The 15,006-nt window shown below is 34.1% G+C and overlaps 2 protein-coding genes across 2 annotated transcripts; both read right to left on the reverse strand.

Annotated features, from left to right (window-relative positions):
- Positions 1-2,546: 2,546 nt before the first annotated feature.
- On the reverse strand, positions 2,547-4,224 carry LOC147386937 (zeatin O-glucosyltransferase-like). The gene has a single exon (XM_086422033.1). It carries the CDS (start codon positions 4,222-4,224, stop codon positions 2,821-2,823), a length of 1,404 nt encoding a protein of 467 aa, XP_086278159.1. The 3' UTR covers positions 2,547-2,820.
- A 6,843-nt stretch (positions 4,225-11,067) lies between these two features.
- Positions 11,068-12,897, reverse strand: LOC147386938 (zeatin O-glucosyltransferase-like). Its single transcript, XM_086424004.1, has one exon. It carries the CDS (start codon positions 12,740-12,742, stop codon positions 11,351-11,353), a length of 1,392 nt encoding a protein of 463 aa, XP_086280130.1. The 5' UTR covers positions 12,743-12,897; the 3' UTR covers positions 11,068-11,350.
- Positions 12,898-15,006: the final 2,109 nt, after the last annotated feature.

Genomic DNA, 15,006 nt, shown 5'->3' on the forward strand with positions numbered 1-15,006 from the left:
AGGAATAAATTAACAATTTAGTATGTCTAAGGTATTTAGGATATTTTGTACTAATAATTATTAACGAAATTTGGAAAAGTCCTTCAAACGCTAATTCTGTAATTGTGGTTATTGGCTGGCACATACTTAATTTAGGCTGGAGACCTTTTGGTATGTGTATTCACAAAGATTAATGCTAGACCTCAGTGTGGGACACACGATGGCCCATTAGCTTATCCAATCATTTTCAAAATTTTCTCATAATGTTTCTCTGTGAGGCATCCAAGAGCAGTTTACAGGAATGAATGAGAGGAAGCAACAACAATAACTTCATTACCCATTTCATGTATTCTTCTCAAACGAAAGGAGTTTTCAACACACCTCAGACCCTCTCCACAATCGCTGAGGATTGTTGCTTTTTCCCCTCTTGTTACTCTTTAGTTATGGGTGATGGGGTCAGTTTTGTTTGTTTGTTTGTTTTATTTATTTATTTTATTGTTTCTTATCTTTTCTATTTAGAAAATACTAATAGAAGGTAAGAAAAAAAAAGTGAAAAAGTAGATTTTGAGCTTTGAGCACACACAATGACTGTTGTGATACAACTTTTTGTTATATTGTGTGTTTTGTTGGAGATGGTGAGTGGATTGCTTTTTTCCCCATAAATTGCTTCCCATCTTCTGTAACTTTCGTGGGGTTCCGTATTTAATTTCACCAAAAATACAAATAATTCGCTTTCTCGGTTTTAGATCCTGATTAGGAGGTTTAGAAGAGCATAGACTGCCGTAGCCTATTAAATTTATTTTTTTAATCATAAAACTGAAAAATGACGGTCTATAACTGTGGCAAATATCTATAGTTGTTAATTAACGACCATTGAAGACAGTCATTTTTTCTGACATTTTTAGTTTGTCGCAAATGAAAGACGACTCAGCTTTATCAACGGTTAGAGCAGTCATTTTTTCAGAAACGACTGTCTTGGGCAGTTATTTTTTATGTATTATGACGTAGTAGGGGAGGAGGGACACTTTGACGTGTTGGCGTGCATATGTCTGTAGATATTTTTTTCGAAATATGAGTAAAAAACATCTATGGACCACATCAAAGTATCCCCCATTAAGGTCACTCCAACACTACTCATTCACAAATATTGGGTATTTCGAATAAATTTACTAAGTATCAAAGTTGAAAAAACAAAATCTTTTTAAAAAAAAATTTGATTCACATTATAGTGTTGAGTTTACAACTTTTTATTGTTTAGTTCAACATTTTTATTGTCGAACTCACCACTTAGTGTTGAATTCATCACTTTTCATTGTCTAGTTCAACATTTAATTACGTAATGTCGAACCCACCACTTAGTGTTGAATTCACCACTTTTTATTGTCTTGTTCAACATGTAAGAACTTCAAACAAAAAAAAATTGAAAAAACAAATTTAATTTTCGTAGTTGAATTTTAATTTTAAATTTGGGAGTTCGATATCCATCCATTTTCAACATCTACTATTAAGATCAAAAAGATATTTTCTTTTAATATTTTCTATTTAATCTGAGTTTTCGCATGCAATCTAAAAGTATGCCTTGTTGGATTGTTAATTTGATTGTCCATGTAGGTCCAATGACCCTTAGTAGGATTTCAAATCTTATTAAATAATTCATGATAGCATGATTCATAATGTAAGGTTTGCGCTGGTAAAAAACTTGATAAAGTAGCGAGTTTTTGTGTAATGTCAAAAGCTTACATGACCTTCTATAACGTCTTGCGAATACTCTCAAGGCCTATTAGCCATGTACATGAATCTTTTAGTGATCTATATATTTGGAAAGTCTAACTTCTTATTTTTATGTTATATATAAAATTTATCTACCAAAAGGAGGATTGTAAGAGTCAACTTTAAATTTATTTATTATATTTGATAGATTTGATAACTTATTTCTACTTATTGATGTCATCATTGTTTTATATTCTATCAAACCCATTTTTTTAGATTGGTATAAGAATAGATGGTTTGAATGATTCTTATGGTTGTTGAGACCCTAAGATAAAAATTCTAAACTATCTATTCAAAATATGTAATAATCTCTCAAATAAATAATAAAGTATACAATTCTAACCATAAGGGTTGCTTTTGTCGAAAGTGCCATGTATCACAATACATCACTGCCCATCTAATAGTATAAACTGGGATATCACAATGTATAGAATAACATGTACCAACTTTGACTAGAATGGTATGTCCATTGTAAGATGCCTAAACAATTTAGACTGTTTCCTCTCCAACTTTATTTGATCAAACTATGCAAATTTGTTTTGTTATTTTCTATTCATCCACTAATCAATTATAACAATTTTCAGGACCATTAAGTTCTTTGGATAAGATTTTATGGTGGTTTAGATGAAATTAGGGTAAAAATTATAATTCACTATGGTAATATCTGTGCAAAATGAGTGGGTTACTTAACTTAATGAGGCTATGGAGCTAAGGAAGCATCTTCTATTTTCTTCTGCCTGAGAGCAAAGCAATCTGAACAAAATGCAAGATTAATAAAGCAACACTACATGCGGCAAGAGAAGCCGACCACTATATATAAATAATCACCCAACAAAGCCAAATAATTAAATTTCTCTCATGCAATTTCAATACAAAATCCTCCCCTCCAAATTATTCAGGAATAATATTGTGGCCTTGGACTTGATCTAGAAAGAATTGATTTTTCTCCTTCATTCCTAGGTATCTTCAATTTGAAGCAAACACATGCCTAAACCAGCTCTCCAACATCTCGTAGCCCATCTTTATGATTGAAGTATTTTTTCCTCTTATTATGGCTGATAGTAGAATTTCCTATCTAGAGATATGGGCGAGGAAGGAATCCAATTGGGTTGTAGAGCTCCCACTATTCGACACCGCTTGACGAACAGCAACACCCAATTCCTGGGCTCGCTTCCTCATCTCCTTCCCCTCCTCTGAAGCCATCAATTTTTTAACTACCCTTTCAATGGTGGTTGAAGATACTACCTCTTCTCGACATGCCCACTCTCGAACGAGAAGACCTACTCTTAGTACCTCGGTCACCAACATAGAATTCTGAGGTTGGTCAGAGTGCATTGGCCAAGCAGCCATCGGCACACCCATGCTTAAGCTTTCCATGCATGAGTTCCACCCACAATGACTTAAGAATCCGCCCGTTGACGAGTGAGCCAGGATCTCAGGCTGTGGTGCCCAATCCCTTACTATCAATCCTACTCCTTCTACCCTCTCCTCATAACCATCCGGTAATCGGATTTTCCTAACTTGGGCTTCTCCCTTATAAATATCACCTCGGTCGGCATCCCTCAAGATCCAAATAAACTTTTGCTTACTACATTCTAATCCAATTGCGATCTCGGTGATCTGCTCATCGGATAATGAAGTCATGGTCCCAAAAGAAACATAGATAACTGAACTCGGAGGTTGCTTGTGTAGCCATTCAAGGCACTTGTGTCGTGGTCCTGCTGTTGCATCAGAAAATACTACTGGGTTGAGTGGCCCAACAGCCCATTTTGGGGTTTTTCCAAGCATTGGATGTTGAACCATCAGATTGATGAACTTCCCATCTATTGCTTCACATGTGTTATAGATCTCTCCAATGTCGAACTTCCTCCACTCTTTGTTACGAGCAGCAAAGCCTGAAAAACTTTCATGGAGGCATCCCTCAAATGAGATATGAGTCAGATCAGGTGGAATTAAGTTTCCTCCATCAATAGGTTTCCCAAGGGTGTCCCATGTAAAATGAAGTACGGTGAAGACAGAGCAACAAATGAAGGAATAAGCTTCGGCATTAGGGACAAAAGAGGCTTCTTCCGCAGCAAATGACATGAGGGAGTCATGGATAACAACGATTCGTCGAACCGTGAGAGGAAAAGATTTGAGAAGTATTGAAAGAGGTTCGCGTAGGTGAACGGAGGCATCAAAGGTGGAGATTAGGTGGGAAGGAAACTTGTTGGAAGCATTAGGATCAGCAGGAGGAGTTGGGAATGATGGAAGATTGTAGTCATGGAAGTATATGTTTGACATGGTGCAAGGGTCCCATCCATGGACACGATTCTTTGCTTGACGATTGTGGGTGGCTGAGCCGATATAATGTATTGGGACTCCTCGGGACGATATGAGTCGTGAGAAGTGTAGTAATTGGTTGAGGTGGCCTTGTGCTGGAAGAGGAACCATTACCACCACCACATCATGATCATGATCCATAAATTCTTTCATTTTGGTTCTCATCTCTTGTCTTGTGTTTAGCTTTTATATGCTTCTCCTTTGTTTGGTTGATTTGTCGTAGCACTTTGGGCAGGTTGTGGGTTCGAATCCCTTGGCCGGTCCTTTACACTACTTTACAGTCAAACAAAGCACATCAATTGGTCAAAGGGAGGTGTGCTCACCCATTCATTTTCATAATCAACTTTGTCTCTTTGGTGGAATCTATGGAAGGAGAAAACAGAACTACTCGCTGTCAATTTAAATTATAAAATTTAGTTCAAAAAAAGACCACCCATTTTGTGGTATCTGAAAGAGTCATGCTAGCTTGACTTATAGTAAGATTTAAAATCTTAATAAGGATCACTGGGCCCACGTGAATGATCATATTAGATTACTTTCTATCAACAAACATAAGTTTTATAGAGAAGAAGAAGCTCTCAAGCCTTCCTTCAATGACAAAATAAAGTTCTTACATAGTTAATACTCTGATTAAATAGAAGATCAAGTATAAAGTCATTTTTTGAAAATTAAAAAAATCCTTCTCAACCAATAAAGCACGAAGTCCAGAGAGAAAAAAGTCTATAGAAGTCTTTATAGAAGATTAAGCACAAATAAAACCACTGTTAAAACAACTTTCTCAGTCTATAAAATGCGAAATCCGGAAAGAAGAAAGCTACATATGCCATCTTTTATACTTGACTGTTAATCAAAGGAAATTACTGAGATTTATACTCTTATTTTCATCAAAGTAAATAAAATCATTTGTAATCTTATTTCACGAATCTCAAGGTAGATTTGTAAAATTTATTGTCGGCAATTACAAATAAAATTTCTTCTATGAACATATAATCTTAACTAAGCATTTTCTAAACGACCTTATTTTATAAAAAAAAAATAAACTCCATGCAATATATATTTATAAATAGGGAAAATTACTTAAAGGTGGAGGGACTTTTTTTTTAAACATATAGTCCCTTAGTTTTAGACGGTCTTTTAATAGTCCATTTAGTAAAATTTTCTCTTCTTGATAATCCCTGGGTCTTGTCTCGCATTTTTAATGTCTTTGAAATATCCAAACTATCATTTTATCATCTTTTTCAGTAATTTAAGTTCTCAATTGGCAATTTCGATCATTTTCATTTATTTCGATGTTTTATTAAAAATAATGAAGAACGAAGTTGATATTCTAAATTTTTTATGATTACATTGTAACTTTTGATTTGCAACTATGATATATGAATATTGGTTATTTCGAATAAATTTACTAAGTATCGAAGTTGAAAAAATAAAAAAAAAAATATAAAAAATTTGATTCACATTATAGTGTCGAGTTCACCACTTTTATTGTCTAGTTCAACATTTTTATTATCGAACTCACCACTTAGTGTTGAAGTCACCACTTTTCATTGTTTAGTTTAACATTTAATTACTTAATATTGAACTCACCACTTAGTGTTGAATTCACTACTTAGTGTAGAGTTCACCACTTTTTATTTTCTAATTGAACATTTAATTATTGTCGAGTTCGACAATATTTTCAAAAAAAAATCTGTTGAACTTGACAGTAATTAAATGTTGAACTAGACAATAAAAAGTGGTGAACTCGACACAAAGTGGTGAGTTCGACAATAAAAATGTTTAAATAGATAATAAAATGTAGTCAACTCGACACTGTAAATGTAATCAAGAATTTTACATTTTTTTTATTTCGATACTAGGTAAATCTCCTTGAAATACCCAAAATGGATAAATCAGTGTTTCAAATTAAAAACAACATAATCATACAAAATTTTATAATCTTAATTTCATTCTTCATTTTTTTACTATAAATAATAATAATAAAAAAATATATATCTAAATGTTCAAAGTTAAGAGAATATCATTCTCCTTTGCCATTCATGATCAAAGATCGTTGGAAATGATCGTGATCAACAATGGAAAACCTAACTAAGTGAAGAAGATGAAATAGGGTGATTTGGGTATTTCAAAGACATTATAAACATGAGATAAGGTCCAGGGACTATTAAGACAAGAAAAAATTACTAAATGGACGATTAAGAGAACGCCTAAAATTAAGCGAGAATTTGAAAATAGTCCCTCAACCAGGGTCCTTTAGGTAATTTTCCCTAATAAATAATTGTAAATCAACTTAAATAGTTTATCTAATCGAGATTACATGACTCGAAAAAGTCAAATTCGTCTTTGTGGAATGAGACATAGATGTGTTTCCTCGCGATACGACTAAAAACCATCTACGGTAATGTACGCATCTCCACGTCAGACTTGTGAGAATCGCAGTAAATCCTATGTCACCCCGGCACGACTCTTTGAAATAGGAAAATGCTGAAGTGACACAGGGTATTTACTACTATTCTCACAATTCTGACATGGGATGTGCATATAACTATAGATGTGTTTTCTCGCGATACGAGTAAAAACCATCTACGGTTATGTACGCATCTCCACGTCAGACTAAATCCTGTGTCACTCCAACATGACTTTATGAAATATGAAAATGCTAAAGTGACATAGGGTATTTACTGCTATTCTCACAATTTCTGACATAGGATGTGCATATAACCATAGATGTGTTTCCTCGTGATACGAGTAAAAATCATCTATGGTTATGTATGCATCCCCACGTCAGACTTGTGAGAATCGCAGTAAATCCTGTGCCACCCTAACACGAATCTATGAAATATCAAGTCTTAAAACCATGGCATAAATTCAGTGTTACTAGAGGCACTACTTTGCTGCTTTAATTAGTAGAAAAAGTTTAGAGAGATTTACCTGGTAGACGTAACTGATGCACTTTTATTACAAAAACTCCTTTGAAGTTCTGACAATTTCAAGAGAACCTCGCTTTATGAAATTCGTTACCCACCAAACTTCACTTTATCAAGTTTGTTAGCCAACAAATCTTAGAGTGAGATCCACGTCTTAAATTTATATATTTTTTTTACAGTTGATTTGTTAGTTAACATACCTTTGAGTGGAGTTCAAAAACATGATCTGATGTACAAGATCCTAAAGGAAAAAAATCTAAGAACAAAAAAAAAAAAAAAAAAATTGAAATTTCTTTTTTAAGTTTCACATGCAATTTAGAAGTATGTGTTGTTGGATTGCTAATTTGAATGTTCATATGGGCCTAATGACCTTTAGTAAGATTTCAAATCTTATTAAATAAGTCACGATAGTATGATTCATAAAGTAAGATTTGTGCAGGTAACGGGTAACCCACTTGATAAAGTGGGGGAGTTTTTGTAATAAAATTACAATAGATAGGTCTGTCCGGTAAATCTCTCAAAAGTTTATTGTCAGCCTATGTAATGCAAAAAGCTGACGTGACCTTTTATAATGTCTTGCGAAATCTTTTAGTGATCTATGTATTTGTCTTTTATAAGCTTCTCCTTTGTTTGGTTGATTTGTCCTACCACTTTGGTCTAGGGAGGTGTGCCCATCCGTTCATTTTCATCGTCAACTTCGACCCTGTAGCTGTCAATTTAAATTATAAAATTTGATTTAAAAAATTAAAAAAGAAAAGACCACCCATTTTGAGGTATTGAAAGAGTCAGGCTCGTCCTTGAGTTAAGTAAGATTTCAAATCTTAACAAGGGTCGTTGGACCCACATGACTCACCATATTGGTAAATCTAATTAGATTTTATGAAAATATTCAAATTAAAAAAAAAAATTTAAAAAATTCTACGGTGAAAAGTAATATATATATATTTTTTAAGTTCTTAGAATTTTGTTCTCTATTTCCTGTGTTGAGGTTAGTATTTTTCTAAAATATAAGTCTATATTTTAAGAACATTCGAGTCATCTTGAATGAGAAGAATATTCAATGTGGATAATCTCATGTATAATTTTATTTGATAATTGAGATCATTCGGGTAATATTTTAAAAGAATTAGCCGAGTTTATAAAACCCGATGTAGTCAACAAAATTTAAATTGGGCTTGTGGTTCACCACTCTAGAACTAATCTTCGTTGTAGAGAGTATTTTGTAGAGGGTATTTAGATATTCAATCTTAGAGAAGGAGACCCAGATTAGCATTTTTCTAAATTCAATTATGAAATAATGATTTTCTAGCTAAGAAAGTCTTCCTCGGTCAATACTTGGCTGATGTGTTATGAACACGGAACCATAGATCTATTTCCTCAGGATATACAAATATGAATTCTTATAAAGGATATGTATTTGTGTATCTCGAGGAAATCGATTTATATTTTTGTATCTGTAACACATCAATCGAGTATTGATGGAATGAATACTTTCTAGGTGGAATATCAGCACTCTATGACTAACAAGTAACAACCAACTAATCAACGGCCTTAAAAAGAGAAAAAAAATTAAGAATAATCTTGAAGTGACCTAAGGTTGGAACCTCAATTATCAAATAAGATTATATATGAGATTATTCACATTGAATAATCATTTGTGTTAGTTCTAGAGTGGTGAACCACTTTGGCATGGCTCCACGTGAAGAAAAGCAACAAGGAGGGTTCTGTTGCCTCGCTTTCTATGAAACAATTGTAAGCAATGATTATTAACATCATTTGTGTTTAATATGGGGGTATGCCACAGTTCTCATTGATCTACTTCAAACTCTAAACTCAACGTAATAAACTAATGCGTCTTTCGACAAGATATAAATCGTAAAAATTTCAACAGTTTGAGGGAAAAAGACAATTCAAAATAACATATTGTCCGCTTTGTCAAAATTTGCAATAACGCCAATATGTTTGACGATTTCATGGTGAAACAATTTGTTCATTCCCTCCGTGGTAATGCGTTCGATTGATACAATGATTTGAAATCTATTCCAATAAATAGTTATGATCAACTTGAAAGAGTATTTATTGGCCACTTCTACAACACTAGAAGGATGATAAATATGGTGGAACTCACTGTCGTTAAACAAATGAAGGATGAACCGGTCACTGAGTATATTGAACGTTGGATAAATCTTTTCCTTAACTACATAGACCGGCTATTCCAATTATCTACTATTGAGATGTGCATCCACGGGATGCATTGGGGACTTCTATACATCTTAAAAGCAATCAAGCCCTAAACTTTTGAAGAGTTACTCACTCAAGCCCATAACATAAAGTAAAGTATCACTATACATGGGGATCAAATACTAGACACACCTCAAAAATCTAAGTTAAAGGAAAAAACATCATCTAAAGAATAAGAAGTTATGTTCACCTTAACTATCAGTATCCATCCATTTTCAACATCTACTATCAAGATCAAAAATGTTTTTTCTTTTAATTTTTTTTGTTTAATCTAAGTTTCCGCACGCAATCTAGAAGCATGCGTTGTTGGATTCTTAATGTGTTTGTCCATGTGGGCCCAATGACTCTTAGTAAGATTTCAAATCTTATTAAATTAGTCATGGTAGCATGATTCACAAAGTAAGGTTTGTGCAGGTAACAAACTTGATAAAGTAGGGGAGTTTTTATAATAAAATTGTAACATATAGGTCTGCCTGATAAATCTCTCAAAAATTTATTGTCAGCTTGTGTAATGACAAAAGCTTGCGTGACCTTCTATATAACGTCTTGCGAATACTATCTCGGCCTATTAGCCATGTCCATGAATCTTTTAGTGATCTACATATTTGAAAAGTCTAACTTTTTATTTTATTTTTATTTTATATAATTGATCAATCATAGAAGACTGTAAGAGTCAACTTTATTTATAATATTTGGTAGTTTTGATAACTTATTTCTACTTATTGATTTCATCATTGTTTGATATTCAATCAAACCCATTTTTTTAGATGGGTAAAAGAAGAGATGGTCTGAATGATTCTCCTGGTTGTTGAGACCCTTCGAAAAAAAAATTCTACACTATCCATTCAAAATATGTAATAATCTCTCAAATTAATAATAAAGTAGACAATTCTAACCATAAGAGTTGCTTGACTTTGCTTCCAATAAAGGTGGGGGCAGAAGTGATGTACAACCAGTAGTCCAACCAGGTTCAACCAGATCTTCCAATAAAGTATGCATATTTTAATTTTTCTAATAAATATAAATTGATCTTACCAAATTGATCAAGGTCCCACAACAGTAGGAAAAAAAAAAAAAAATAGAAGTAACTTTCAAACAACTGTTATTTTTCATTGAACCTAGATCACATATAAATCACCAGTCACAAACGATGGATTCCCATTAACAATAGATTTTCTAATGGCTTTAAAACCCTCATCTTGGACATATAGTAAACTATCATGTTTTAACTTCACCTAAGTTAATAGTAATATTTTTTTACATAATTATATTATCTTAGAATGTATTATAATCTGACAACATAAAGCAACCACATGCATTATATATTAGCATGAATTCTCATAGGAAGTAACCTACTTCCACACTCACAGCCGGTTGCATTTATCAAAAGTGCCATGTATCAAATACATCAATGAACATCTAAGAGTATAAACTGGGATATCACAATGTATTGTATAACATGTACCAAACTTTGACTAGAATGGTATATCCATTATAAGATGCCTAAACAATCTAGATTGTTTCCTCTCCAAATTTATTTGACCAAACTATGCAAATTTGCTTGGTTTACTTCGAAGACTTTATACCTCCTATAAGAAAAAAATCATAAGCACTAAATTGTTATTTTCTATTCATCCACTAATAAATTATGGTGGGTTTTAGATGAAATTAGGGTAAAAGTTATAATTCACTATTGTAATATATGTGCAAAAATGAGTGGGTTACTTAACTATGATGAGGCTATGGAACTATGGAAACATGTTATATTTTCTTCTACAAGAGGGCAAGCAATCTGAACAAAATGCAAGATTAATAAAGCAACACTACATGCAGCAAGAGAAGCCGACCACTATATATAAATAATCACCCTACAAAACCAAATAATTAAATTTCTCTCATGCAATTTCAATACAAAATCCTCCCCTCCAAATTATTCAGGAATAATATTGTGGCCTTGGACTTGATCTAGAAAGAATTGATTTTTCTCCTTCATTCCTAGATATCTTCAATTTGAAGCAAACACATCCCTAAACCAGTTCTCCAACATCTCGTAGCCCATCTTTATGATTGAAGTATTTTTTCCTCTTATTTATGGTTGATAGTAGATTTTCCTATCTAGAGATATGGGCGAGGAAGGAATCCAATTGGGTTGTAGAGCTCCCACTATTCGACACTGCTTGACGAACAGCTACACCCAACTCCTGGGCTCGCTTCCTCATCTCCTTCCCCTCCTCTGAAGCCATCAATTTTTTAACTACCCTTTCAATGGTGGTTGAAGAAACTACCTCTTCTCGATGTGCCCACTCTCGAACGAGAAGACCTACTCTTAGCACCTCGGTCACCAACAGAGAATTCCCAGGTTGGTCAGAGTGCATTGGCCAAGCAGCCATCGGCACACCCATGCTTAGGCTTTCAATACACGAGTTCCAGCCACAATGAGTCAAGAATCCGCCCGTTGATGAGTGAGCCAGGATCTCAGGCTGTGGTGCCCAGTCCCTTACTATCAATCCTACTCCTTCTACCCTCTCCTCATAACCATCCGGTAATCGAATTTTCCTAACTTGGGCTTCTCCCTTATAAATATCACCTCGGTCGGCGTCCCTCAAGATCCAAATAAACTTTTGCTTACTATTTTCTAATCCGATTGCAATCTCGGTGATTTGCTCATCGGATAACGAAGTCATAGTCCCAAAAGAAACATAAATAACCGAACTTGGAGGTTGCATGTGCAGCCATTCAAGGCATTTGTGTCGTGTTCCTGCTGTTTCATCAGAAAATACTACTGGGTTGAGTGGCCCAACCGCCCATTTTGGGGTTTTTCCAAGCATTGGATGTTGAACCATCAGATTGATGAACTTCCCATCTATTGCTTCACATGTGTTATAGATATCTCCAACGTCGAACTTCTTCCATTCTTCGTTACGGGCAGCAAAGCCTGAAAAACTTTCATGGAGGCATCCCTCAAATGAGTTATGAGTCAGATCAGGTGGAATTAAGTTTCCTCCATCAATAGGTTTCCCAAGGGCGTCCCATATAAAATGAAGTACGGTGAAGACAGAGCAACAAATGAAGGAATAAGCTTCGGCGTTAGGGACAAAAGAGGCTTCTTCGGCAGCAAATGACGTGAGGGAGTCATGGATAACAACGATTCGTCGAACCGTGGGAGGAAAAGATTTGAGAAGTATTGAAAGAGGTTCGCGTAGGTGAACAGAGGCCTCAAAGGTGGAGATTAGGTGGGAAGGAAACTTGTTGGAAGCATTAGGATCAGCAGGAGGAGTTGGGAATGATGGAAGATTGTAGTCATGGAAGTATATGTTTGACATGGTGCAAGGGTCCCATCCATGGACACGATCCTTCACTTGACGATTGTGGGTGGCTGAGCCTATATAATGTATTGGGACACCTCGGGAAGATATGAGTCGCGAGAAGTGTAGTAATTGGTTGAGGTGGCCTTGTGCTGGAAGAGGAACCATTACCACCACCACACCATGATCATGATCCATTAATTCTATTATTTTTGGTCCTCATCTCTTGCCTTGTGTTTGGCTTTTATAAGCTTCTCCTTTGTTTGGTTGATTTGTCGTAGCATTTTGGGCAGGTTGTGGGTTCGAATCCCATGGCCGGTCCTCTACAGTTTACAGCCAAACAAAGCACATCAATTGGTCAAGGGAGGTCTGCCCACCCATTCATTTTCATCATTAACGTTATCTCTTTGGTGGAATCTATAGAAGGAGAAAAGAGAACTGGTGGCTGTCAATTTAAATTATATAATTTTATTAAAAAAAAAAAAAAAAAGACCACCCATTTTGTGTATCTAGAGAGTCATGCTAGACTGACTAGTTAAATTTCAAATCTTAATAAGTGTCGTTGGCCACATGAATTACCATATTGGCATATCTAACAACATTGACTTCTAAATTTCATGGAAAAATTCAAATTAATTTTTCTTTTAATAAAAGTAAAAATAATTTTTTTCGAACACGAAGCAATGGTGATCAAATTGAATAATCAACCGACAGAGAATCTTAGGAAAGATTACTGTTGGAGAACCGTAGATTATTTTCCTCAAAAAAATCTATGGATCTGTGTACTATTAGACGATAGAGACAGGAAGAACCCAGTCAAGTTTGACAACTCATCCTTGTGGGTAATGACTTTTCCGAGTGCGATTTTGTTGACTCATAGTGACCCTGACCTCGCAATCCTATTGGGAGATTGTTTGGAAATTTTTTTCAGCAGTCTTTCATCTTAAATTTTTTTTTTACAATCTTTGTACTCTTTATTAATTAAAGACAAATCCAAATATGGTCATGTTCTGTTGAAGTAGTGAAACGCTACTGTAGTAAGATTTTAATCCTTATTAAGGGTCGTTTTACTCATATGGATGACCACATCACCAATCTAACACCACAGCCCTCTAAGTTTCATTGAAAATTTCAGATAAAAAATAAATAAAAATAAAATTCAAGAAACAACTTTTTTTTTTTTTTTTAGCTTAATCCAAGTTTTTGAAATTTTAAATTCACTGGTGAAAAAATAACCTTTTTTTTTTTTTTGATTTATTTTCTCAAAGTTCATAGACTTTTGTCCTTTACAATATTGAAGCTTCCGATCATGTTTTTGGATCCTAGTAGGTAAGCCCAAGGTTAGTTGGGCAGAGTAAAGTATTTTAGAGAAGTAGTTTTCCTATAAGCTTAGTGAGATTTGAAATCTTACCAAGGGTCGTTGAACTCAAATCAGTTACCAAATTGGTAATCCAACACACAGGTTTCTGATCATGAAAAAAAAAATCAAAAGGTAATTTATGGAAAAATAATTTTTTTTTGAAAGAAAATGACTTCCTAAAAAAATTTAGATAAAAAATATGGAAAAAAATAATATTGAATGACATAATTTTCTAATGAACCTGCAAAAATAAAAGGTGTTTTGACTTTTTACTATGAGAGATATTTTAAAAGAGATGTTATTGGCACCCCAAATTTGTGGTGATTCCTTACTTATGCTTCAAGATTATCAACTTTGGATTGTTCTCCTGCCAGTTCAAGTGACACTATTTTCATTATGGAGAAACCATATTTCTTTGATGTATGAGAAAAATTTAACAATAATGCCTTTTTTATTTTTCATGCTAAAGTTCCTAACATGGTTATTTCTATTTTTTAAGCATTCAGAGATCGAGCCCCCACTACAGTTACGTCATTTCCAGACACCATAGAATAATTGAAATGAACTCACCCACGAAGTCCCAAGTATCAAAGTTAATATTGCTTTGGTTTTCAGTTTTGAACATCACTTTAAAGAAAAATAATCAAATTATGTTTCATCAAATTCAACTCTAAAAAATAACTGGTTTATAAATTTCCCAATCCTAATCAAACTGACATCAGAATCCTAATATATTTCAGCTTTGTTACGATGTAAGAGTGGAGCATTTATTACGATGGGATTTTAAAGAAGACTTCTTACCATAATAAATTTCATCATCATCATAGCCTAATCCCCAAATTTAGAGTCGGCTGAACAAGTCATGCTTCCCCATTTAATTAGGTTTAAAGTCATGTCTTTTGTTACTTCAAGTGCATTCATATCACCTCTCACTATCTCAATTCTTGTCCTTTTTGGTCTTCTACTCGCTCTTTTTGGAATCTTCAACATTTTTGGTCTTCTACCTCAATCTGAACCTGAGTCAGATTCAGAGAATCATTGGAGCAACAATTGGATCTAAATTCATAGGCAATAGTAAACATTCTATTTTCAGTCTCCACAA

This window comes from Akebia trifoliata, chromosome 14 (genome assembly GCF_017979445.1).
Source record: "Akebia trifoliata isolate Shusen 1 chromosome 14, ASM1797944v1, whole genome shotgun sequence".
In the NCBI taxonomy this organism is placed as follows: domain Eukaryota; kingdom Viridiplantae; phylum Streptophyta; class Magnoliopsida; order Ranunculales; family Lardizabalaceae; genus Akebia; species Akebia trifoliata.

Bases quoted from the DNA above. Each gene is read 5' to 3' on its own strand.
- LOC147386938 (XM_086424004.1), bottom strand. From the start codon at position 12,742: ATGGATCATGATCATGGTGTGGTGGTGGTAATGGTTCCTCTTCCAGCA.
- LOC147386937 (XM_086422033.1), bottom strand. From the start codon at position 4,224: ATGAAAGAATTTATGGATCATGATCATGATGTGGTGGTGGTAATGGTT.